We start from the raw sequence: 26,776 nt of genomic DNA, 5'->3' as shown, positions 1-26,776 counted from the left end.
GCCCCACATCACTAACCATCAGGGAAATCAAAACCACAATGAAATATCACCTCATACCTGTTAGAATGGCTACTGTAAACAAGACAAGAGATAACAAGGGATGGTGAGGACATAGAGAAAAGGAAATCCTTGTGCACTGTTGGTGAGAATGTAAACTGGTGCAGCCACTATGAAAAATGGTATGGAGGTTCTTCAAAAGATTAAAAACAGAACTGCCAAAAGATCCAGCAATTCCACTTCTGGGTATATATCCAAAGGAAATGAAATCACGATCTCAAAAGAGATATCTGCAACCCCATGTTCACTGCAGCATTACTTACAATAGCCGAGACATAGAAATAACCTTAGAGTCCACTGGTAGACGAATGGATAAAGAAAATGTAGTGTGTGTGTATATATACACAGACACTGGAATACTATTAAGTCGTAAAAAAAAAAAGAAGACAATCCTGCCATTCGTGACAACATGGATGGAACCTGAGGGCATTATGCTAAGTGAAGTAAGTCAGACAAAGAAAGACAAACACTGTATGATCTCACTGACATGTGGAATCTGAAAAAAGCCAAACTCATAGAAACAGGGAGTAGAAAGGTAGTTTCCAGGGGTTGCAGGAGGAGGAAAAGGGGAGATAGATGTTGGTCTAAGGGTACAGACTTCAAGCTGTAAGGTGAGTAAGTTCTGGGCATCTAATGTACAGAATCGTGACTATAATTAAAAATACTGTATTGTATACCTGAAAGTTACAAAGAGAGTAGATCTTAAATGTTTCTCACCACAAAAAAAGGTAATTACGTGAGGTGATGAAGGTGTTAACTAACCTTACTGTGGTGATCATTTTGCAATACATACATGTATCAAACCATCACCTTGTACACCTTAAACTTAAAGGATGTTCTGTATCATTTATACCTCAATAAAGCTGGAAAAATAAATAAATTAAATAAAAATACGCCTTAAATTTTTTTTTAAAGATGGCCACAAGACGGGAGGCATTGGTGAGTGTCTAATTTCTTTTTCCGAAGGTCACAGGAAAGTCATCCTTTCCTTTAAGGATTTCATATGCTAGAACCAACCACAGAAGCTCAAAGGTAAGAGGGGACCTAGCTAAGCTTCTTAGGATGGCCTTTTCTTGTCTGTGTTCACACCCACACACCTAGCACAGTGTCTGGCAGAGAACAGACGGGCAATAATGGAAGATCTTTAAAGATGATGATTAAAGAGGTTACTCTGTAGAGTGGAAAGGGGACTCTCCCTTCTGATTTCACACACGCCTCCACTCAAGCAATATTTATAATACAATTATAAATGAAAATTTATAAATAAAAAATCTAAAATTATTTTTTAGATCGATGCTAATGAAGAATGAATGGCCACATACATGGCACAACTGTCGTTTGTTTTCTTTCAAAAGAAGAGAATTTCACTTCCTCTGAGCTAGGCTGTGTGGGATCTAACGCATTTGTATTTAAATTTCTCTATTCAACATAGTAGGAAGCGCCAAGTACATTTTATTTGTTAATTTGCTTTCAATCCTTTAGTAAGAATGAATATATGCTCTACAAAATATTTAGAAGTGAGGGATTACTAAGCAGCTTAGAATCAAGAAGACAAATAGAGAATATCCAAAGGTTTATATGAGAATAATGGTCCTTTTACAGGTACACTCATCTACAGTTTTCTTCTCCAATGAAAAGTTATTTCACCAGTTAAACTTGTTTTTAGAGTGATATACACAAGACACAGATGATTTCTTTTCCAAGACTGTTCAGATGTCTTTACATCCAGAAAAAGCCTTTTTCACCAATTTGTGCACTCCATTTAAGGAAAAGAATTTGTATATGCAATGTCAATTTTCACATATTCTTGGCAAACCTAAAAGTTTCTCTCAAAATGATGTCAAAAGCACGAGAGGGACATTCTCTGGCTGGTAAAGAGAGGCACCCAGGTGTGGTAATTATTCACCACTTTCTGCCAAATGTCACCTGAGCTGCCCTCAGCCCTGCAGGTGCTAAACCGAGGGTAGTCATTTAAATCGGTCAGGAGGTAGGACAGAGCCTGACACTGAAGCAAGCGGGGAACTGGGCAGCCAGCTGTGAAATTCACAGGGATACTTACTGGACACCTGCCACCATGCTTTAAACAGTAACGTTTCAAGAATAGTTCCATGGGGGATGTTGCCGCAGTTAAAACTTCATGTCAACTGGACCTTCCCATGAAAAAATCACAGACCCTGCCAATCTGATGAGCTTCACTGAAGCCTCAAGGCATTCCAAGTGGAAAGAAACAAACAAACAAACAAAAAACTCGAAAAAACTCAAATAAAATAAGCAACGTGTACTCTTCCCCCATCCCTCCCCCCAGACAAGCTCATTGTTCTTTATCTCCAGGGGCAATAAGTGGCAATTAATTGTGCAACTGCACTTTATTGAAAAGATTATATTTCAACTGTGGAATTCTTCAAGGAAAAAACAGAGGTACGGTCAGAATTGCCTATATTGGGGAAGAGAGGGAGAAACAGCATCTAGAAGACTCTAATGACCTTTGATCATGATACTGCCGCCCAGGAGAGATGAACAATTCTGACTGCACTCCGAACTAAAAGAACAGATAGGAGGTTCCAGAATTAAAGTAAACTAAGATAATTTATACATGAGTGCTGGTTATGCAGTATGCCTTCTCTTCCTTAGCTCTGGAGAGCTCACTCAGAACTAGGCTAACCTAGCAGAGTGGTGATACTTAGCCTTCTTAGAATCTATAGGGTTTGGAAGTAAGAAGAGCTGAGTGTGTTCCTGAATCCACCATTTACTTACTGGTCTCATGCCTTTGGATCAGTCGCACAGACGCCCAAGTTTCCCCTTAGGATGAGCATAATAACATCCCCTGGTTTATATGACGAGCAAATGGCTTAAATGAGACAGTGCATGTGAAATGCTTAGTACAGCAACTTTTGTATAGTAAGGGCTCAGTAAGTATCAGTATTTATTTTCAATGGTTGATATGCTTGTAGAGCAGAGTTTTTCACCTGGATAACTGGACCTGATAATTCTTTGTTGTGGGGCTTGTTTGTGCAGCACACGTTGTGACAACTAAAAATGTCTCCAGACTTTGCCAAACGTCCCTTAGGTGCAAAATCACCCCTGGTTGAGGACCACTGTTCTGCATCTCAGCACCGTTATGAGTGATATTATTAATTACAGTCAAATAGCTGCTTCACCCTATTTGCTTTGAGAAATTATTAAATACTGTACTGGACACATTTTGTTAGTTTTTTTTTTAACCTCACATCCCTTCTGATGGTGTCAGTAACCTCTTCCTGCTCTGGGAGAACCACGCCCATTCTATCTGTACCCTGTGTGCTTTCCATAAAGTCCTCAGTGCAGTTCCTGACACATAGTGAATGGAATGGTCAATGTATGGTAAGAATCTATCTCTCTTCTATTGGCTGACGGTGTGAGACGACCTCAAAGCTCCTGGAAGCCCCATGTGGAGCAGAGTGAAGCCAGCTAGAAGAAACAAGACTATGATATAAAACCTAGGGTCCTCATTTGGACTCTGAATCAACCCAACCCTGAAGCCACCTCTGCTCCCTGGACTTTGGGTTCTGAAGGCCGACAAATTTCTTGTCTGCTTGTGTCAGTTTGTGTTGACACAACTGCCTACTACCTGCCAGGCATTATGCCAGGTGTTTGTATATGTACCTTTATTTAGTCTTCATGGCCATCTTGTGAGAGACATAAATTATACCCATTTTACAGGTGGCCAATGGAAGCTCAGAGAGTTAAGTCATTTACTCAAGGTCCCACAGCCAGTATGTGATTGACTATAATTTCATTTCGTTTCCTCCACCTCCCAGCCCAGCTTATTACGCGTGCCCCATTGTCAATCCTGGTGCGGTGAAATGGCCATTCAGCAGGAATAACATTTAGCTCCAAGTCTAACAGAGGCTTTGCCTAGACAGAGCAGAACTTTGCCCAAGGTCTTAGGAAGATTCTCTGCATTCTAGAGGGGAAATGTTGTGACGTTTTTGCAGACGCATGCTGGATATGTGAAAACTATCTGTCTAGAGAGACTTAACTCCTGTTCATCTATCAACGTGAGACAGGGAGAAAATTATCTTAGTTAATATGACACTGCCTTATTTTGAACACATCCAAAAATAGCCAAGGGAAAGAATTATCTTCACTAATAAAGTGAGGCAGCTGTGAAACCTTCACACTTGGGGGAACATGAATGATCTTATATCCTGAGCATCTTGATGGTAACTATAAAAATTCATCTTTGAGTTTCAGGCAAAATATAAAATAGTATGATTACCTTGCATTTAACACTGTCTGGATCCTGCAAACCCAGTCCTGTTCCAAAAGGTATTATGATAAAACCTCAAAGAGACTATTAAGAGAAGCCCAGCACCTTCTGGGTCATCTATATGCATTGCTGCTTTTACCTAAGACCACCCCAGAAGGAAGTTATTACTTAGATAAACTTACAAGGGAAGTTAAACACTTTGTAAGTGGCCAACAGCTAATAAAGAATAGCGATCAGGACCTAGGGTCTCTCTGACTCCCAAATCAGTGCTCCTTACACTAGGAACCACACTGTTTGGGAAATGAGCGAGGTCCTAAGAATACATTCCCGATACTTGTCCTTCCGATTGTTCGTTCAGTCTCAGGTTTGCGCCGGCCCCATAAAGCATGACCACTGAACAAGATGCTGCTCAAAATCAATAAATATTCGAAGTCCCCACCATATCTGAGGCACAACACTGTGTGGTACGGGCTGTAGGTACTACAATCATCTAACCACTGGAGTTCGTGGACAAAATACCCAAAAGTCAGACCATAAAGAGACCAAAGTCATGAACCAAAAAGCTCCTTCATTTCCCGAGTCAGCACTTTACGGCTTTTGGTCAAAGAGGAATATTTCTGAACTTCATGTCCCCAGTACAGCCTCACTTTTCTTCCACCATTTCTTTCACTTGAGGTCCTTCAATATCTCCCCACATCCACATCTGCTACCTCTATCCTAGTATTTACAAAATATGAACACGATTATACACAATCACCTACTTAAAAATCTATATGGTTTGCTATCACACTTGGGGGAAATATCAAAGTCTTTAAAATAATCTCCTAGATCCTTAGCAGTTCTACTAAATGTCAATATGAAGAAGTTAAACTTTTGCAAGCTATGAGCAGTATTAAAACCTGGAAGATCGAGATAATTTTTACACAGTTTCAAGGAGGGCTTCCCTGGTGGCGCAGTGGTTGGGAGTCCGCCTGCCAATGCAAGGGACACGGGTTCGTGCCCCCGTCCGGGAAGATTCCACATGCCGCGGAGCGGCTGGGCCCGTGAGCCACGGCCGCTGAGCCTGCACGTCCGGAGCCTGTGTTCCGCAATAGGAGTGGCCACAACAGTGAGAGGCCCGCGTACAGCAAAAAAAAAAAAAAAAAAAAAAAGTTTCAAATAGTCATGAGATACTACAAAGGTTTACTAAATTTTTAGCCTTTGGAAGTGACAATAAAAAGCCATACATACCCATTTCCTATTATTATTTCCTATAAATAGAGTGAATCAAAGAAAAGCTGAAAAATATGAAAGTTGGAATAAATGCTGCCCCAAATGGGCCCCAAACATCTTGACCAACGCAGAATTCTTCTGCACGTCAATATGAAATACGAGGTGTACAGTCAATAGAAAAGCCTATTTTCTATGATGAAACATCTTTCATAACCAGATTTCACTGGTTACAGTTAATACATAAATAATTTCTGAGGGAATTCCCTGGCGGTCCATTGGTTAGGACTCCGCACTTTCACAGCCGAGGGCATGGGTTCAATCCCTGGGCAGGGAACTAAGATCCCACAAGCCACGCGGCGTGGCCAATAATAATAATTATTATTATTTCTGAGACCGAAGCAGGGAAATATACCCACCTTCCCAAACAAATTCTTAATTTTCTATCAAGATTTTCCTATAAGGATAATAAATAAGTAGTTCTGACATAAGAAGGATGCTGCACTAAAAATTAAAGTTTTATCTGCTCACTTGAGAACCTTTGTGTCTCTGGGAGATTCACCAATGCGTTTTTACCACTTCCATTTCCAGGTACTTAAAATTTAAATAGACCAAAGAAGAGCTGTGTGGAAAAGAAGAATTTAAACACTTTCTAGGATAGCTGTAAGAGCATCAAATTGATCATACTTCTGAAAAGTGAATTTTAAATAATTGGGCTTTGTTTATAATAGAGTGAACAGATGAATGTGAGTGGAGCATTATATGACGTGAACCTGGGGAAAAAAATGTAGAAAAACAGTCATGAAACTCACCTCCCTGCCTCAAAAGTGAACCAAGCAGCATCTCGTCCATACCGCCGCAGGGCGCTTAGCGGCCAAGAGATGAGTTTGACTCTGGGATTCTGGACGTCCCAAAGACAGATGTGCTCATATGTAATCTGCAAGGCACATTCGCCATGTACATCTAAGTTAGGAGATGGCATCAAATACACATTGAATCTCTCTGGGAGAAAAACAAAAGGTTAGTCTAAAATCCCCAGGAATAAAACATCAAAGACATTGTAGGAACAAAGAGGCATTTCAAAGTAATTCAAGCTCTTATTCTAGGTTTTGGTTGAATATTCAGGAAGATAAACCTTTCTCATAAATTAACAGTTCCAGTAAATGATTTTTTTAAATGAAGACCATATTAAATAACATAATAATGATACAGTCTGGTTGTCAACATACATGCAACACTATTTACATGAGCAAAGATCTTTTTAGAATTTTTAAATTTGCATAATAAAAATTTGTATGCCAGTAAAAGACAAAAGCAATGAAACCATTAAAAACAATTTTTTTCTTGCCAAGTACATGTTAATTACACCCACACTTTTGTGTTCACAAAAGATGCAGGTGCAAAATAATTGCTGCATGGTTTAATGATATTAAAATTATATCGATCAATTTATAATTTTCATAACTAAAGGAACACAACTCTACCCCAAATTATTTAAATAAACTAATACTAACTAACACTATGCACTTAACTGACCAACAGTTTGGAAAAATTCCAGTGGATCTATTTGAACTAGTTTTAACAAGAGCTCTCTTTAGCCAAGTACCGGAAAGAAATATTCATTTGCTTATTTGGATGACTGTTAACATTTAACCAAGATTACTCTGAATAAACTACTTGGCTTATTATTGCAACTGAATTTTCATCCCCTCAGATACCGTCATGGTATTTTTATTACATTTCTAGAAAATTCATTAATTTAGGAAGCTATAGAGTCAAAATTTTAAGTGAAATATAAACAAAAATATTATTACTACAGCAAACACACTTTTATCTATCCATTGCTATGGTAGATTGCCTACATCTGAGAAAATAGTGTGGCACTAATAATATCACTGGTATTCTAAATTAATTGTTTTATAATAAGGAAGTCATTAGAATTTCCATAGACTTCAGTTTAGTAAATAGGAGTGTCAAGACTGTCTTCATAAATGTATTCAAGCATCTATTCTTCAAGTTTTCTAAGTTACTTCAAACTCCCAGTAACCAAATATTTACTGCTTTCTAATAACTATTATTTTAAAAGTATATCCTAGTGGAGCAAATTTCTCCCTGGAGAGTGCTGAAACAAGTAAGAAAGACTGTCATCATCAAGCAAAAAGTAAGAGAGACCATTACCAATTTCTTTGCTTGGAAGTTCTTCCATATAAACTACCTCATCCAAGAAAAACAGCAAAAGTGGTAAGAGTGACCACTTTAGTTACAATTACTTGAAGTCATACAATTAACCTTGTAAAGTGCCTTAAAAGACAGAGCTGAGTTCAATTATAATCCCTAGTAGTTATATACCAGAGGTGTTCTTATTCCTATTTGACAGAAGAGGAAACTGCGGCACAGAAAATTGGTACCAGAAAGGTAACTCCTAGGCACAGGCAATTCTTGAATTCAGTTTGGAGCACTATCTGAATATAGCTTTGCAAATACAAAACGTGAAAAATAAGTGCTGATCTGAGTCCTCTAAAAAATAATCAAAACCTGTCATGCTTTCCTCTTTATGTTTGGCTTCATGTGCATTTGTCGGTGAGGCACTACAGGTGCCGTGCAGCCCAAGAGCATCCTGAGTTAGTGAACTGTGGAGGGAGGAGCTTGGGGCTTGCTTGTATGACCCTGGTGAAGGACTTAATTAAGCTCTCTGCCGCTCAATTTCCCAGTCTGCAAAGAGGCTCCTCCTTAGCACTTCTAAGACTTTGTCAATTACACTTCCCTGGGGATGGATTCTGGCAGATACGAGGCTTCCAAGATAGCCGCCGACTGTAAATGTGTCATGAAGACATAGTTCCAACTGGAGAAAGGGCATTTTTTACTAACAACTGGAGTGTGAATCCATGGAAAGGGTCAGCACAATTCCACCTCTGCCATGTTCGTAATCAAGCCAGGTGACCCACAGCCTCTTCGGTTGTGATATATCCTCATAGATCAAGTCAACAGGCTAAGAGTAGAACTGTGGGATCCCATCTATCCCATCACAAGGCCCAGTTATTTGGAGCCAAAGAAATGATTCCTCGCCTCCAAGCTCATACTGCAAACCAACATTGATTCTGTTGAAGTGTTCATGAATATTTCAGTCATTATTATTTATAATGACGTATTCCCAGGTTGAGCGTTGAGCTTGAAGAGTTGGCTCAATTGTTAGAGCTAAAAAAGTATATCACAGATTTAAGTGGGTTTAAACTTGATGATACATTCATGAAGTCTGGATTCTATTAAAAACACTGGAAAGTGTTCAATAAAAATTTTAAGTGAAAAAAAGCAAGACAAGAACCCATTGCATTGTAAAATCTGTACACTATAAATATAGGCTCAAGAGTATAGTCTGGAATCAAACAGTAGTTATTGGAATTGGAGCAAGACCTTTAGCTCTTTTAAGATTCAATTTCCTCATCTGTGAAATGGAGAAGTAATAGTACTTATATCATAGGGCTGCCAGGAAAATTAAACGGTCTAATGCATCTTCTGCACGAAACTGACACACACACAGCAGGTTCCCCATAACTTCTATCTGATATTATTAATGTAGATACATTCCCATTATACGTTGAAAACATGTTAAGAAAAGAAACACACTGAAATGTCTGCTCAGGTTTTAGGTGAAATAAAAGGTTATTTTTACTTCTTTCTTTACACATTTTTATACCTTCAAAAATTTTACATCATGAAGATGTCTCACGTTTCATTACATGGGGACAAAAACAGTTTTAGAAAAGAGCAAAGGAGAGAATTCTCTTTACATACCACTCTGTTCTCTCTCAACCCCCGTAGCCAGTAAGTCAGGCTCTCCAAGGCTGATGTCATTGATTCGCGTCCCCACACACTCCATCTGGAGAACTTTGCACCATTCATCAGCCTCAAGATCTGCGGAAATGTCCAGAGATTAACGTGTATGCCCAGCACCCGCTGAAAAACAAAAAGCCAAAGCCCTCCCTGCCTCCGACAAACCTGATTCACAGGCAAAGGTCTTGGACGTATCATCACTGAAATAAATCACTATGGCATGCTTCTTGGTGCTTTTTGGCAACCGAGCTATGTTCTTCACGTTGTTGAGTTCTGTAACCTGAAAAATGAACGATGGTGAGTATAGGATGCTCCGGAAAGAAAGCTTCCCATCAACACCATCAAACTGAGTGGAGGCACAGAAGGCAGAAGGCGCGTCCCAGGCGAACACAGCCTGACAGAAGAGTGTGTATTCAAAAGCGATGAATTATTTCAGTGTCATCCTCAGTGCCTAGCAAGGAAGGTTAACAGACTACCTCCCCTTTTTAGATTTTTTTCTTTTGAAGCCTATTAAGAGGCACAGGCTCAAAGCTTCGTAGACGTAGACACTTGTTTTATGTTTTTAGTTTTTTATCCGCCCCTGTCAAAGACTCTGCCTTCTCCATTGTCATCATGTTTATCTCCATCAATGTGGACAGACTTTCAAATACCCCGTCTCTTCAGAGTACTCCCAACGCAAGCATCTTAAACACACTGACCCCGAGGAAGAGAAGGCAATGGTGGTCTGGTTCGTAACTAGATGATCTCACCCTTTGATAATCAGAGATAGAGTCTTAGGATTCTCAAAGATGCCCCTCTACTCAGGGTTGAAGTCATATATTCCAACACAGAGAGCTGGTAGGTGAGGTGTTACTCCAGTCTCTCTGGCTTACTCCTAGCTTCTCCATGGTTATGGGGCCACTGTCTTAGTGTCTGAAAATACTGCATGGTAATTACCTTCTTCCTAACAGTAGGGGAAAGCTTTCCCCACTAGCCATTCTCCTCACCTCCCTCTCTCCCTCTAACTCTTTTATGAACCGTTTCCCTCCCACAAGGGGTATTGGCTCATTGTGTTTCCAAAATGCCATCTCTCATTCAGTTACATCCAGATCCCCTGCTGTACTCCAGGGCTGTGATCATTGAGTCCTGCAGGAGAGAAGGTTTAGGTGGCTTAGGGCAGAGTATTTACAAGATAAATAACCCTCTCACACTGACTTAGTCTATCTCTTCTGTGTTATACAAAAGAATGTGTCTCCCATCAGTCTTTGCCATCACTAATGTCATGCCATGTCTCCCATCTATTACTCTAAATTCAATAAATGCTTGGCTCAGGAAGTAGGTGAGGAGAGAAGCAAATACTGTCCATGCACATCCTAACCTGATGATTTCACTTCCCTGCTTCTTAAACTCCACTGGCTCTCTTTATAGGATAGTGCAAAGTTCTTAGCATGAAATATCACAACAGTTGCTACGGACCAAATGTTTGTGGCCCTCCCAAATTCATATGTTGAAAGCCTACCTCTAAGGGGATGGTATTAAGAGGTGGAGCCTTTGGGGTGATTAGGTCATGAGGGTGGAGCCCTTGTGAATGGGATTAGTGCTCTTAGAAAAGAGGCCCCAGAGAGCTCCCTTGTCCCTTCTGCCATGTGAGGACACAGCAAGAAGTCGCCTTCCAGAAACCAGAAAGTGAGTTCTCACCAGACACTGCATCTCCCTGTGACTTGACCTTGGACTTCCCAGCCTCCAGAACCGTGAGAAATACACGTCTGTTGTTTATCAGCTACCCAATTTATAGTGTTTTTGTTGTAGTAACCCGAACAGATAACACTGTTTCCCAAAAGCTGCAAACTCTTTAGTGGCTAAACACTACCTATCTCATTCCCCAACTGCACCAAGTCTCTCAGCGTTTACCAGATGCAACTGTTTATTTTTTGCTTATTTCTGTGCTAACACCACAATATAAGCCACTATCATCCTGCCATAACTGCTTACTGGTCTCTCCACTTCTATCCTAACCCCATTCATTCACTGTAAACACAGCATCCAGATGATCTTTTCTTTCTTTTTTTTTTTTTTTTTTTAATGTTTTCTTTTGAAAACCCTAGTCAGCTTTGGGAAGGAAGTAGCTTTGGCGGAAGCAAAGATATTTTGGTGAAAAAGGAAAAAGGAGCCTTAACGTGAACAGAGGCGCTTGGACAAGTGAGGGTCAGGGGGCACAGATGAGTTTTTTAAAATGCAGTTCTGACTCCAGCGTTTCTAGGCATAAAACAGAACATTTCAATGACTTCCCTTTTGCACTTGCAACAAAAGCCCAGATCCTTAGAATGATTATGAAAGCCCCTGTGGTCCTCCTTATAGCTCTCACCAGGCTCCTCTCTGACACCTTCCCGAGCATCCTATGTCCCAGCCACACTGGCCTTTATTCAGTTCCCAGGAGGCACCATGATTCTCCCGGCACACAGCCCTCCCCATGGTCTCCTTACTTCACTCCCAGGGGCCCTGCTGGTCTTAGTTTAAATCTCATTTACCTGCAGAGCCCCACTGCACAACCCCCCAGCCCCCGTCAAATCAACGTCTCAAGGCTCTACGATCCAATGACATCTTTGCCCTCACAGACCTCGGATGGCTACACGGGTTATGGTTTAGCGCCTGTCTTAGAATAAAAGTTCCATAGGGCAGAAACGGTATATTTTTTGCTCACCACTTTGCCCCCTGAATCTAACCCAGAGCCTGTCACATAGCGAGAATTCAATGAATGTAGGTGGACTTGAACAAAAGACCAAACTCACCCACAAATTCACGTGTATGATGCTTCTCCAGGGTGAGTGCCTCTCTCTCCTGTCTCTTTTCTCCAGGGGAATTTCACTTTTCCTTCAAGGTTCACTTCCTCTGGGAAAGTTGCCCTGACCTCAGTGTGAATTCATTGTTCCCTCTCTCTGTTCCCATGTCTGCTGCATGAAGCTCTATTCTATTACCTGTTGTTGTAATTAATCCATTTAGCTCTCCAGCTCCCAGCTAGACACGAGTCACCTACTTACTGATGAGCTGAATCAATGAAAAACAATCATTTGAGAGTCAACATTTATTGAGCCTACACCCTACATTTATACACACTCTGCTTAATATTTTTATATAGAACATCTTATTTGATCTTCATAAAAATCCTATGACTGATATTATTATCAGTATTTTCCAGATGAAGAAACTGGGGATGAGAAAGGTTAAACTCATCTGCCCAAGTCCACAGCTAAAAGATGGCACAAACGAGTTGCGAATGAGGCAAACTGGCCCCAAAGCTTCCGCTCTTCACCGTCCAAAACACTAATAATGACTAACCCTGCAAAAGTTCAGCAGAGAGAATCTTTAACTCCGAAAGCCATCTCCTATTGGAGGACCTCTTTCTTTTCATGGGGGTAGGTTTTATTCTAACCCTCTACTGAGATATTATATAAGATTAGTCCACCCTAGCCTCAAACTCAGCAATGACCTTGAAATATGTCATTTCATTAAACATCCACCAAGGGCAAAGAGGAAGGAATAAGTCACCTGAAAGGGTCAGGAAGTGCAGGGAGAGCTGCATGAGTCCAAACACAATCGTCCATTCTGGAAACTGGTTTAGATAATAAGAAACCCCACACCCCTCTCAGGGTGAACGTTTAAGGAGCAAAGGAGCGGGTAGGGTTATGTTTTATGTGTGGAAGGACCATCAGGTTCTGAAGCAACAGTTTCTGTCCCCACCTCAGAACTACATCTCAGTGAGCACGTGTACACACACACACACACACACACACACACACACACACACACATAAACATATGCTCGCGTGCACACCTTACTTCCAAAAGAATTGCAATCTGCTTGAATTCATGATAGAATCTTCCTCAAAACACATGCTACAGTGACAATTATGAGAATTTACATTTTCAGATATATTTATAAGTCACACAAAAACTTCTATGAGACATTTATTTTCACCATCACTTCATTTTGTAAATGAGAAAAACGAGGCAGGACGTATTTTTTTTAATATTCCTTTCCCAAAGAAATAATTGGCCCCTAAATAATTACTTTTGAAGTAAAGAGAGATTCTGATAAGGTCTCAGATTATCATTTAATATGAGCAGTATCTTAAACAGGGGCGACAACAGTGTAACTGACCATCAAAAATGACTCTATGGGATCCTCAGCCCTGTCTCAAAGAGGATGAGCTTTCGGGACCACTCGTGTGTAATGACTTCAGTTCAACTTCAGTATGCATTTATTGTCTTTTCCTTATGCCTCAGATCACTCAGAAGTTCTTTCTTGCCAAGTTCAAAACTTTTAAGGAAAACGCCCTCCTGGGTTTTATAGATTACATTTATAGTTTTCTAGATTTTATTTTTCTTCCACAGTGCAGGAGAATAGACACACCCTAAACTTTACATGAATTATGCTCTTTGTGTAGAGATTCACAGATAAAATGTAAAAATTTCTTCAAGGTATAACAGCATCAAGGAGGGAACCACTTAAGCACGACTGCAGGAGAACAACATTCCCTCTTCAAGAATCTTCCTTGCATCCATTCGTTCATCAAAATGTTTAATTCATTGTTTATTTACTATTCATTTACTCATTCATTCATTTATTTATTTGTAAAATTTACTCTGTGTCAAGTACTGTTCTATTCACTAGGGATAAGATACGGAAGCTTTGTGCGTTGTTCGTGGTAATGCAAAATGATGCAGCTGCTGTGGAAAACAGTATGGAGGTTTCTCAAAAAATTAAAAACAAAACTACCGTGTGGTCCAGCAATCCCACTTTTGGGTATATACTCAAAGGAAATTCAAAGGACCTCAAAGGGATATTTACACTCCTGTGCTTACTGAAGTATTATCTACAATAGCCAAGATATGGAAACAACCTAAATGTCCATTGATAGATGAATAAAGAAAATGTGGTATATACCTAGAACGGGATATTATTCAGCCTTAGTAATATTATTTTCTTTCCCTTGTACTTCTTTTTAACTGTTAATTCCTGTTCATGGCAAACAATACCCGTTTCTATTGATGGTAGTAAGAAAATGTTCTTTTACAGTGAATTTATTTAAACAAAGAAGTGATATGATTTCAAGCAAAAAAATTAAGTAAATAAGAGTAGAGGTGATACTGTGACCACAAACAGTTACGAATGACAAATGACTAAAAATTAGGAAAAACACCATCAATCTACTACTCCTAATCTAATACAACTATTATGAAACTGACTTTCATTTCATTTTCTACTGAGTCAACAGTCCAGGTGACAACCAATTGACCTAAAGGTCATAGTCACCCAGAACCATTCTCATGTGCTTCGCAGAGGCATGACAGTAAATTTCAATAGAAACTTGGTAAAGATTTGGTGCCCACTTGGTATCCCAAAGGTCACCCATCTGAATAGGACCATTTGTTTTCTTTTTGCCTTTTTTGTCCATTTCATGATTGCATGTCCTAAATGAGAGACAACAAAGCATTTCAAGCCTCGTGACCAAAATCTGAAATGTGTCTGAGAATTATGATTTAAAGATCAAAAGAACAGTTCCCAAGAGAGGTCTAAATGAGATCCAGTTACAAATTTTCATTACTAACAGAGGGTTTTGATAGTAAGCAGAAAACAAAAAGAAGTCAAATTGTGTGATTAAAAATGATATATACATAGAGTTTAAATATTTTGACCTATGCTTTTATATCATCTTCATGCTAAGGGAACAGCTGACCAAGTTAGACAATCAAAACAACTTCTGTTTATTTTCTGGGCTGCTACCTGTCTGGTTACTCTTTCAAATTATTCTGTGGCCTCTCAATCTCTAACCTTCCTTTTCTTTTTCCAAGATATATTTAAGCATCCTGACTCCAGAGACTTTTCTCTTGAAATGGAGCTAAAATCTGCCAAAGAAGACCAGAGACATCCATATGGCTTACTGAAAATGTCAATATTAGGACCTTTGAAATGCTTGACTTTCTCTTGAAATTGGGTGTTTACTTTCAAAAGCCCAGGCTAGCTCTAGGCTTAATCTGACTTAATACATCCTGGGCCCAATTCAACCCTTGGACTGATTGAAAATTCATGGAAGGGGCTTCCCTGGTGGCGCAGTGGTTGAGAGTCCGCCTGCCGATGCAGGGGACGTGGGTTTGTGCCCCGGTCTGGGAAGATCCCACATGCCGCGGAGCGGCTGGGCCCGTGAGCCATGGCCGCTGAGCCTGCGCGTCCGGAGCCTGCGCTCCGCAACGGGAGAGGCCACAGCAGTGAGAGGCCTGCGTACCGCAAAAAAAAAAAAAATTCATGGAAGACAGTGGCTCCTTGAAAATTCTGCTGGTAAGAGATAATGAACACTAAACAGGAGCTTCCCTGATACATAAAATATGTTTATGAGCACAGAGGATGGAAAGATTAAGTAAAGGTAAGACTTGGCAAAAATGATTCTCTCTTTAGAATCTGGAAGTATTTCCAATCAGACCAAAGGCAAATTCTGTACCTCACAGCAACCTTCACTGTCTAGATTGAATTATTTGTTCAAAATCGTCCCTCACCTCCTGGCCCTCGTGACTCTTTACTGAGTTTGGACTTGGTCACGCAACTTGCTTTGGCCAACAGAATGTGAGCTGATGTGCTCAAGAAGATGCTTTAACTGTGTGTGTAAGTCAGTTCCACTCTCCTTGAGCTTCAGCCCTCCACTACAATAACAATATCCCCCTCCTTCTTCCTGGATCTCTGAATGCAGGACAGATGGACTGCAACTGAGTCAAATTAATCCAGCTATGCTCAATACACCCACAGCCAACCCAGATCCCTCAGGCAACAAGGGCAGAGGATAAAGATGAGCTGCTATAAGCTACTAAGATTTTGGAACTGTTGCCATAGCAGAAGTTGGCTAATACACCCTCTGTTTGATGCCCTTTTGGCCAAGAATTTTCATAGAGTTTTTCTCTCAAATCCCACTGTATAACAATATTGCTTCTAGTACAAAGGAGACCACATTTCCTACTCAGATACATAATAATCCACTAGAACATTGGTTATCATTTTTAATTTAGTAGTTGAATCATTTGGTTTTAAAAATTTTTTTCAAAGAAAATCTTACAGTGTCACCATTATATATAAGTAGAACTAGTCTAACTACATGAGGAAAATGAATCCCACCCTACTCCTCAGTTATAAATGAATCCCACCCTACTCCTCCTCACACGTCACTTCAATCAACCACAGAATGCTGAATGGCTACAATGTAATACTAAATTCTCAGGATGATATAACGTCCTCGGCACTATTATTAAACCCATTACAAGGAAGAATAGTGAGAATCAGAGAAGTAACTTAATTATGATTTCTCAGGTAGAATGGAAGGGTTGAGCCACACTCAAAGCTAGAACTTCTGGCTTCTATAGATGTATGTTATTTCTAGCAGTACACTCCATAGGGTGTGCTCCTTAAAACATACTATAAGTAAATGAGTGAATAAGTGACTGGCTGAATAAATGAGCAAATGAATAAAACTAAAGTTGCAAACAGTTTTGGAAACAATTAGAAGTTATTTCTGCAAGTTGTAAATCATATCTTGAGAGAGAAAAAAAAAAAGAAATGCAAATCTTAATTCCTAAGGAAAAATAAAGTGCTTGTCAACTCAAAAGAAGACACTCTGAACTAAACTCATCTTTCCTACTTAGACCTTAAAATGCTGAAGAAACTCAGCTTTTCAAAAACCACTTGCTTTTATGTGGGTACACCTGGCACCATGGTTTGCATCCCAAGCTACCGCTCTAGTGAAATTCTGCTTGGGACAAGCAAGGAATCCAAATATCAGGTCCTGGGGATCAAGCACATACAGTAAAAGACAGAAATCTCAAGACCACAGTCCAGTGAATCTTGATACATGTACACACCTGGGCAGCCACCAATGTTTTGATTGACATACAAAACATTTCAGTTAATATCACCACTTCCTGGGTCAGAACCGACCATAGATAAAACCACTACCGTTACCTCCATCACCACTGGTTAGTTATGCCTTTTAGAAAACTTTATATAAATGGAATCGTATCATATGTATTTTTCTGTGTTTGGTTTCTTTCACCCAATATCATGTCTATGAGATTCATCCATCTCGGTGATACTTTGGCATCTTATGAATAAGCTGTTACCCAACCACCTTTCAGAGAGTTGTCTTAGCATCCACTGAAGACTCATCTGCATCAAAATACTATTCTTTTTAATCCAACTGGTTTGTCAACCTAAGTCCATATATCTGTGAGTGCCAGAGTCAAGATAAATATTGACCAAGGATGCTTTTACTGTTCCCACCTGCATACTGCTTTTTATTAAAGTAATCTGGAAACACAGGTCATGAATATTACTAGAATCACTATGATTACTCATTTATTTCAAAAATGTGGACTACTGCATTTAATCAGGCGAGCAAGTTTACGTAGAATTTACTGCACGTTTAGTTGATAGAGGTGCCCACCATACACCCTTTATGCATTTGGACAGCCTCATCCTCAGTTTTTAATTTACATTTGTCAGTAGGTGAGCTGGTGTACACAACTGGGTAGCTTACTCAAGAAGGAACCAAGCCATTTGGGACCTGACCCAACGAATCAGAGAGGCCATCATTCCTGAGTCAGGCCTGGTTATTCCTAAGGTGGGTCGTGAAGGATGACGGGAAGTTTATGAGGCAGAGAAAGGAAAGATGAATTTCCAGACCAAACAGAGCCTACACATGCACAATCGCGAAATTGCAGTTTGGTACATAAAAACCTGGGGAAGAGCGGCGGCGAGGCGGGCAGCAGTGGGCAACAGACAAAGCGTGGAGCGGGAGCCGCCGGACTGGGGCTACATCCGAACAGGCCCCGTGTGATGCCGTCAGGAGTTCACTGTGACTCAGGAAGTCTGCAGAGCATACACTAAGAGGTTTAAAGCAAACAAATGGAAGGTAACATCTACGCATTAGAAAGATTCTTCTACAGGCCAGCGGTTCTCAGTCTGGTGGAGATCTTGCACCTCCCTCCTTCCCAGGGGAAAAGATTTCACAAAGTCCAGAGATATTTTTGGTTGCCCAAACCGGGAGGTGCTACTGGCATCTAGTGGGTAGAGGCCAGAGATGCTGCTATACATCCTACAGTGAACAGGACTGCCCCACAGCCATAATGTTAACTAACAGCGCAGCGGGTGAAAACCCCATTACAGTAAAAGTAGAGAATGAACAAGGCCGATGAGAGTTCTATGCTCACAGAGTTGACGAGAATGGCGCCCTCTGGAGCTGAGCGGTGGACAGCTGGCTTGGCCATACATGGTGGACTTAACCATGGGGAAGGAAGGGAACATCATGACCAGAGGACAGAAATGAGGTCCAGAAAGGCCAGGAGGCAACCAGGTAATAGTTATGACTTTAGCGTAGGTTAGAGCGGGAGGAATGGGAAAACAGGGAGAGATTTAAGAACTACTTAATTATCATGCATTTCTTGTTTTCTAGTTTTCTGAGTATCAAAAATCCAAAGTACTATGACTCCCTCAAAGAAAAGAAATATTCAACACTCTCCTAAATTTCTGATAAGTCTTTAAGTATGCCGTGCAATTAGGAATTCCAAAAGAAGGACTGCCAAATCAATTTGTCTGTTTAAAGCCATATTCCAGATGCCTTATTCGTCATAAATGATAGTAGTCATTGAAATAAATGTTTAACAGCCAGCGATTAACAAAGTGGCCATACTTTAAAAGTTTAGTTTGCTACTGATATAGTTTTGCATTAACAACTTGGAGAACAATTACAAATTACACAGTTCAATTTTCTAAATGGATTATTTTGTAACTAGACAGAGAAACGGCTGACATTTTTTCTGGTGTTTCAAGGGAAGATTAATACAATCGGATTTTTAAAAGTACATTCCCTTGAGGAACTGGTATATTCCTGTCAGAATTATGCAAGTCGTCAGCATTGCGTGGGAATATTAAGTATGTTTCTGGTGTGCTGCGAAGTCAAAAGCCATTTAGGAAAACAAGGATTTGATTTCCAATTTTTCCCCTTCTTTTGCTGATGATAATTTATAGATAATGATTTATTTATGTTTACAGAGTGAAATGGAGACCGCTACCTAAAAGGCAATTTTTCCGTCTTGCTTTTGTAGGCTGTATCCTAATTATTTTTCCCCTTGTGGGACTGAATGAATTAAGTGAGCAATTCACGTTGTATATGCAAATTGTGAAGCTCTGCAGAAGCTTCAAATTATTTCATTCTAAAATAAATAAATAAAGCCATTATCCTACGGAAAATGAAGAGGCATAAATCCCTTTAACTTTTGTAGGTTGCCTTTGAAAATAAAAGTCAGGTAAAAGCAATCCATTTCTGGGTCCGTAATGTTTTCTCAAGTACAGGATTAATAAAATAATCCATTACATTATTATTATTGTTATTACATTATTATTATCTGTTGAAATTTTCAGAGCACTCTGAAAAGCTGTAATAAACATTTCCATTAAAATGTTGCAAGACTTCTTATAATGTGTTCCAAACTTTTTCATATTGTCTTTCCTAAAAAAAGTACCAGTGGGGGCTTCCCTGGTGGCGCAGTGGTTGAGAGTCCGCCTGCCGATGCAGGGGACACGGGTTCGTGCCCCGGTCCGGGAAGATCCCACATGCCGCGCAGCGGCTGGGCCCGTCAGCCATGGCCGCTGAGCCTGCGCGTCCGGAGCCTGTGCTCCGCAACGGGAGAGGCCGCAACAGTGAGAGGTCCGCGTACCACACACACACAAAAAAGTACCAATGGTTTTAATGCAGTGCCAGTAAGCAGGGACAAATGAGAAGAGACATCCCGAGTTCTAATCAAAAGTTGTCAGCATAAAACATTTCTATCCACAAGTCTCCCCTCGGGACCTGGAACACAGCAGTTTAAGCAAACATTTTATAAAAGATTTCTTAAGAAAGAACCAGTCTAGACAGTTATATCCCAGCCCCCATAGAGATGGTTTCATTCTTTCCAAAAATATCTATATGCCCTTGGTCACTTAAAATAAATTGGACTAGCGCCTGTCTGAGGTACAAATTTGGACTGTCTTCCCTGAAGAGTGGAGCTTTACTTGTACACATGAAATAATTTAAATAATCTGTTCATTGTGTCTTCCTTAAAAATAAAAAGCCACACACACACCAAAGTGTACTTACACTGAAAAGTCTGCATCTGAAATTTACAGAGAGAATGGAGTCTGGGGTGAAGGGCACTTCCCTAAGCTGTCCGTGGGTGTGGGATTTTGGATAATCTATCTGGAGACAACTTGGCAGTAGCTACAAAAATGTTAAAGGTACAGGATATTAGCTGACCATCTCACATTTAAGACTTTCCCTTCCAAAAAGATTAGCATGAGCATATAAAGACAGATGCACAAGGTTTTCACCACAATAGAATTTATATTAGTAAAAAATTATAAACCTTTTTGCCCATCAATTTGGGTATTTTTAAACAGATTGTGGTGTATCAATATTAAAGAGTAGTCTGGAGCTGTTAAACTAATGAGGTGCAGACACTACTTATTGACTTAGAATTATAGTCAAAGCATGAGAGAAAGGGTGTAATTAATGTGACCATTTATTTTATCTCATAAACCAGAATATTTTGAATGTGAAAGAAGTTGTTACTAAAAGTTATATAAACACTACAGGATTATCAAAACATCCTGGGGAAATCTGGATTTATGGTCTCCTTAAACACAATATGCATAGTATGTAATGAATTACTCTATTTTTGCTTTAAAAATGTGATCTATATACGTGCGAGAATATGCTTCTATTTGTGTAGAGAGTGAAAAGAGTTTGAGGGATGCACATCAGCCTATTAGTATTTTTTTTTCTGAAGACAGGGACTAGGGGCAAAGGTAGGATTATTTTCTTTCATTTTACTTCATACACTTCAGAATTGTTTACATTTGTTACAAGGAAGATGCAGGATATTTACAATTTTTAAAAATGAGTGACAAGAAAAAAAGAAAAAGAAATCTGCAAAAAAGTATAAAATGAGGTAAGGGGATCTCTATCCTTTGTCAACACAACTTCTTGTGCAGTAACTTACTTGGTCAACAATATCCTGTAGTTTCTCCCACACCCAAAAACCATTTGACTAATTTTTTTACCAACTTGAGAAAACCCACCCTTTTCCTTTTGACATCATTTACAGAGCGCTTCTGTCTGTTCTTGGATTATAGTCAAGTGTTTCCACATAAACACAAATGTGAAATCACATAGATCAAGTCCTAGAGATACAGGCTTTTAAGAAATTCATGTAAGAAATACATAAGAATGGGGAGGGAAAAGCATTTATACATTCAATGAACTTTGTAGCTAAGTTTGGTTTTTTCTTATTCTTATTTTCCTATGTGCATATGTGTGTTTCTTGAGATAACTAAGTCAAACAAACTAATAGACCAGTGACAGACTAAACAGATTACATTTTCATAAACCCTCAAAAACCTGAGTTTCTTTCCAAAATGCAAGGAAAGCTAATCATTTCAAATGATTAGTCTAATAATTGTAGGGTAGGAAAAAAACAATTTAAACTGGATGATTGTTTTATCAGATTATAGGCCAAAAATGACTGGTTTACACACAAGTATTTAATTCAAAAGGGCTTTAAAATTAATCCAAATTAAATGAAATAATCACATATAAACTTAGCAAACCATGTACAGGATATGGAGGTTGAACATTACAAAATGCTGATGAAAGAAGTTTTTAAAATTCAAATAAATGGAGTGACCATGTTTATGAACTGAAAGACTTGACACAGAAAAGATGTCAGTTCTCCCACAATTTGATCTATAGGCTTAATATAATTATTTTCAAAATTCTAACATGGGTTTTCTGTAAGCACAGACAAGCTTCATTTAAAATTTTATGGAAAGGCACTAAAATAGCTAAAACAACCTTTAGAAAAAGAATAAGTGGAAGCAATCATTCTACCCAGTGTTAAAGATTAGTATATATTTACAGTAATCAAGAGGATATGATGCACATCTCAATGAGAAAGAAAAGAGAACCCAGATATAGACTTCTGCTAATATGCCCAAATGATTTTTGATAAATGTGCAAAAGTAATTCAGTGGGAAAAAATAAATATTTTTCTTTTTAAAACAAATTGTATGGGAATAATTGGGCAACCTTAGGTAAAAAGAATGAAACTCAACCTACATCTCACACCTTATACAAAAATTAAACTCAAAATGAATCATGAACTTAAATATATAACTTAAAACTATAAAATTTTAGAAAAAGAAAATGTTCAGGATCCAGGGCTAGGCAAAGAGTTTTTAGACTTGACAGCAAAAGCATAATCCATAAAAGTAGAAGTTCAAATACTGGACCTCATTAGAATTAAAACTTCTGTTCTGCAAAAGATCCTGTTAAGAGGATAAAAGATAAGCTATGGAAAAGAAAATATTTGCAACCACATACCTGACAGAAGAGTAGCACCTAGACTACATAAAAAATCACCAAAACTCAATGGTTAAAAAAAATCTATTAAAAATTGGTAAAAATGTATGGAGAGATATTTCATAGAAAAAGATCTATACAGATGGCAATTAAGTGCATGAAATTATGTTCAACATCATTAGCCATTAGGGAATACAAATTAAAACCACAATGAGGTATCACTATCAGAATGACTAAAATAAAAATAGTGATACCACCAAATGCTGGTGAAGATGCAGAGACACTGGATCAGTCATTCATTGCTGGTAGGAATGTAAAATCCACAGCCACTCTGTTAAGACAGGTTAGCAATTTCTTATAAAAATAAACATGCAGCCACAATATGATCCAGTAGTTGCACTCTTGGGAGTTAATCCAAGAAAGATAAAAACTTTACCCATAATAATAAAAAATTAGAAACAACTAGTTCTTCAGTGGATGAATGTAAATAAACTGTGGTACTCCATACTATGGAACATTGCTTAACAATAAACAGGGACAGAATATTGAAACACACAACACAACAACTTGGATGACTCTCAAGGGGATTACATGGCTCACAGCAGCACTATTGAAAATAGCCAAGACATGGAAGGAACTCAAGTGCCCATCAACAGACAACTGGATTAAGAAGATGGGGTGTGCATGTGTACACACACACACACACACACACACACACACCGTGGAATATTGCACAGCCATAAAAAAGAATGAAATACTGCCATATGCAGCAACATGGATGAACCTAGAGAATATTATGCTTAGTGAAATAAGTCAGAGAAAGACAAATACGGTATGATATCACTTATATGTGGAATCTAAAAAAATAATACAAATGAATTTTTATGCAACATAGAAACAGACTCACAGATACAGAAAAGAAACTTGTGGTGACCAAAGGAGAGAGGAGAGAGGGGAGAGGGGAGGGACAAATTAGGGGTATGGGATTAACAGATACAAACTACTACATATAAAATAGATAAGCAAGAAGGATATAGCACAGGGAATTACACCCATTATCTTGTAATAACCTATAATGGAGTAGAATCTGCAAAAATGCTCAATCACTTTTTAGATTCCACATATAAGTGATATCATATTTGTCTTTATCTGACTTACTTCACTCTGTATGACAGTCTCTAGGTCCATCCATGTCACTGCAAATGACATTATTTCATTCTTTCTTATGGCTAAGTAATATTCCATTGTATATATGTGCCACATCTTCTTTATCCATTCCTCCATCGATGGAGGTTTAGATTACTTCTATGTCCTGGCTATTGTAAATAGTGCTGCAATGAACATTGTGGTGCATGTATCTTTTCGAATTATGGTTTTCTCCAGATATATGCCCAAGAGTGGGATTGCTGGATCTCATATGGTAGCTTTATTTTTAGTTTCTTAAGGAACCTCCATACTGTTCTCCATAGTGGCTGTATCAGTTTACATTCCCACCAAGAGTGCAAGAGGGTTCCCTTTTCTCCACACCCTCTCTAGCATTTATTATCTGTAGATTTTTTGATGTGGCCATTCTGACCTGTTTGAGGTGATACCTTATTGTAGTTTTGATTTGCATTTCTCTAATAATTAGTGATGTTGAGCATCTTTTCATGTGCTTTCTGCCCACCTGTATGTCTTCTTTGGAGGAATGTCTATTAAGATCTTCTGCCCATGTTTTGATCGGGTTGTTTGTTTTTTTGATATTGAGCTGCATGAGATGTTTGTATATTTTGGAGATTAATCCCTTGTCAGTCGCTTTGTTTGCAAATATTTTCTCGCATTCTGTGGACTGTCTTTTCGGTTTTTTTATGGTTTCCTTTGCTGTGCAAAAGCTTTTAAGTTTAATTAGGTCCCATTTGTTTATTTTTGTTTTTATCTTCATTACTCTAGGAGGTGGATCAAAAAAGATATTGCTGGGCTTCCCTGGTGGCGCAGTGGTTGAGAGTCCGCTTGCCGATGAAGGGGACACGGGTTCGTGCCCTGGTGCGGGAAGATCCCACATGCCGCGGAGCGGCTGGGTCCGTGAGCCATGGCCGCTAAGTCCGCGCGTCCAGAGCCTGTGCTCCGCAATGGGAGAGGCCACAGCAGTGAGAGGCCCGCGTACCGCAAAAAAAAAAAAAAAAAAAGATATTGCTGTGCTTAATGTCAGAGAGTGTTCTGCCTATATTTTCTTTTTTTTTTTTTCTGCCTATATTTTCGTCTAAGAGTTTTATGGGGGAAAGGGGGCGGCAAGGATAAATTGGGAGACTGGGACTGACATATATACACTACTATATATAAAATAGATAACTAATAAGGACCTACAGTACAGCACAGGGAACTCTACTCAATACTCTGTAATGGGCTACATGGGAAAAGAATCTAAAAAGAGTGGATATATGGTACATGTATAAGTGAATCACTTTGCTGTACAGCAGAAACTAACACAACATTGTAAATCAACTATACTCCAATAAAAATTAATTGAAAAAAACGGAATCACTAGGCTGTACACCTGAAACTAACATAATATGTGTATATCCACTTTACTTAAATAAATAAAGTGAGGTTAGCTGAAAAAGGAAAAAAGAGAGAGAAAGAAAAGAAAAAAAGGGAAAAGAGAAAGTAGGTTTACCGAGCCCAGGGTCAGCATACTTCCCACCACACTAACTGCCTTGGTCTCAAAAACAACAGACAATCGTCTCTCCACTTAGATTTCTTCCCAGTTGTTATTCACCTCAAAAAAGTAAAAGTGGGCACAGAAATTCTCAACCCCCCTTCTGCTTGGTGTAAGCAACTTTGATTTGCTGAGTGAAAACAATAAACTTGTGTTTCACAAGAAGGTCAGGAAGTCGCTGGAATCCTTTGTCTCAAACTTAGACAGTGATGTATGTCAATTATCTCTCAATAAAACTGGAAAGAAATCAATGAAAAATAAAGTCACTGGAGTCTTAATATCGTTGCAATTACAGTTAATCAAATTCACAGCCGTCTCTGACAGCTGTGGGTGCTTGAGGGGTGCTTCGCAGAAGAAGACATGAAAAATGAATGGTTCTGTATGTGCATTATTTATATATTTATTTTCCAATTTTTTATGAGAGCACCTTTAGCTCCCTTGTCAGTGAGGAAAGCACCAAGTTTTAAAATTCTACAGACAATTTCTTGCTTTAAAAACTTCTAAAATGAATCACATACATAAAGCTGGCATTTTTTCCATAATAATATCTTTAAAAGTGAAACAAAAGAAGCTCTATATTCCCATAAATGCTACAGACGTCCTACAGGAGAGATATGGGTGTATATGCCACATCATCTATGTGTTGATCAAACAGCATAATATACAGTTCTTCAATTCTTTTGGAAATTGCTTTATTTGTGTTCAAATGAACTCTGAAATCTGTTCACGGTGTGCTACTTATCACCCTACTATTATCAAGATTCATAAATTACACAGAATTTAGATAAAAAATGCACATCTCAGAGTTACTCCAGCTTTTTATATGTCCCCGAGAGATTAATACTAAACGTATGAGGCCTGAAAGAGTAAGGACGATGAATTGGCTACAGGAACTCATCAAGGGCCTGGAGGCTTAGCGTAGATAATTCTTCCGTTCTAATGCTTTGAGCTTTGGTTAATGACTATTATAGATGAAAGAGAATGTGGCTTATCACATTCCCCAAAGATCTGCATATTAAATTCCAAAGCCAGCAGGTAGAAGTCTGGGAAATAGGGCAAGTTTGTCCTCAATCTCCCCTTACTTGTTTCACATTCAAGGGGAATCTTTTCAATCCACTTTGGTTTTAGATTTGAGTCTGTCCTCATAAAACTTCCCAATCCTGGCTTTCTGTGCTCCCATCCCCACACACCCCATTTCCTCCAAATCAAAATTCCTTTTCCTGGTTTCAGATTTCTCAAGATTTTCTGATAAGCTAAATAAAAGTGTGACACAAAGACATCTACATGTATTCCATGTCCTCTGTCGATCATACCCATAGCT

General features: G+C 39.0%; 1 protein-coding gene across 1 annotated transcript in view; it reads right to left on the bottom strand.

Annotated features, from left to right (window-relative positions):
- DOK5 (docking protein 5) overlaps positions 1-26,776 on the bottom strand; it is a 139,561-nt gene that overhangs the window by 33,441 nt on the left and 79,344 nt on the right. Inside the window, exons 3-5 of the mRNA XM_019944042.3 lie at positions 9,512-9,626; positions 9,308-9,427; positions 6,328-6,517 (exon numbers count right to left, since the gene is read on the bottom strand). Coding sequence (XP_019799601.1) covers positions 6,328-6,517; positions 9,308-9,427; positions 9,512-9,626 — 425 coding nt within the window. The remainder of the gene's footprint in view (positions 1-6,327; positions 6,518-9,307; positions 9,428-9,511; positions 9,627-26,776) is intronic.

Source organism: Tursiops truncatus, chromosome 15, assembly GCF_011762595.2.
Source record: "Tursiops truncatus isolate mTurTru1 chromosome 15, mTurTru1.mat.Y, whole genome shotgun sequence".
NCBI lineage: Eukaryota > Metazoa > Chordata > Mammalia > Artiodactyla > Delphinidae > Tursiops > Tursiops truncatus.
Note: the sequence above shows the minus strand (reverse complement) of the source record. Positions and strands in the feature narration are given on the sequence as shown.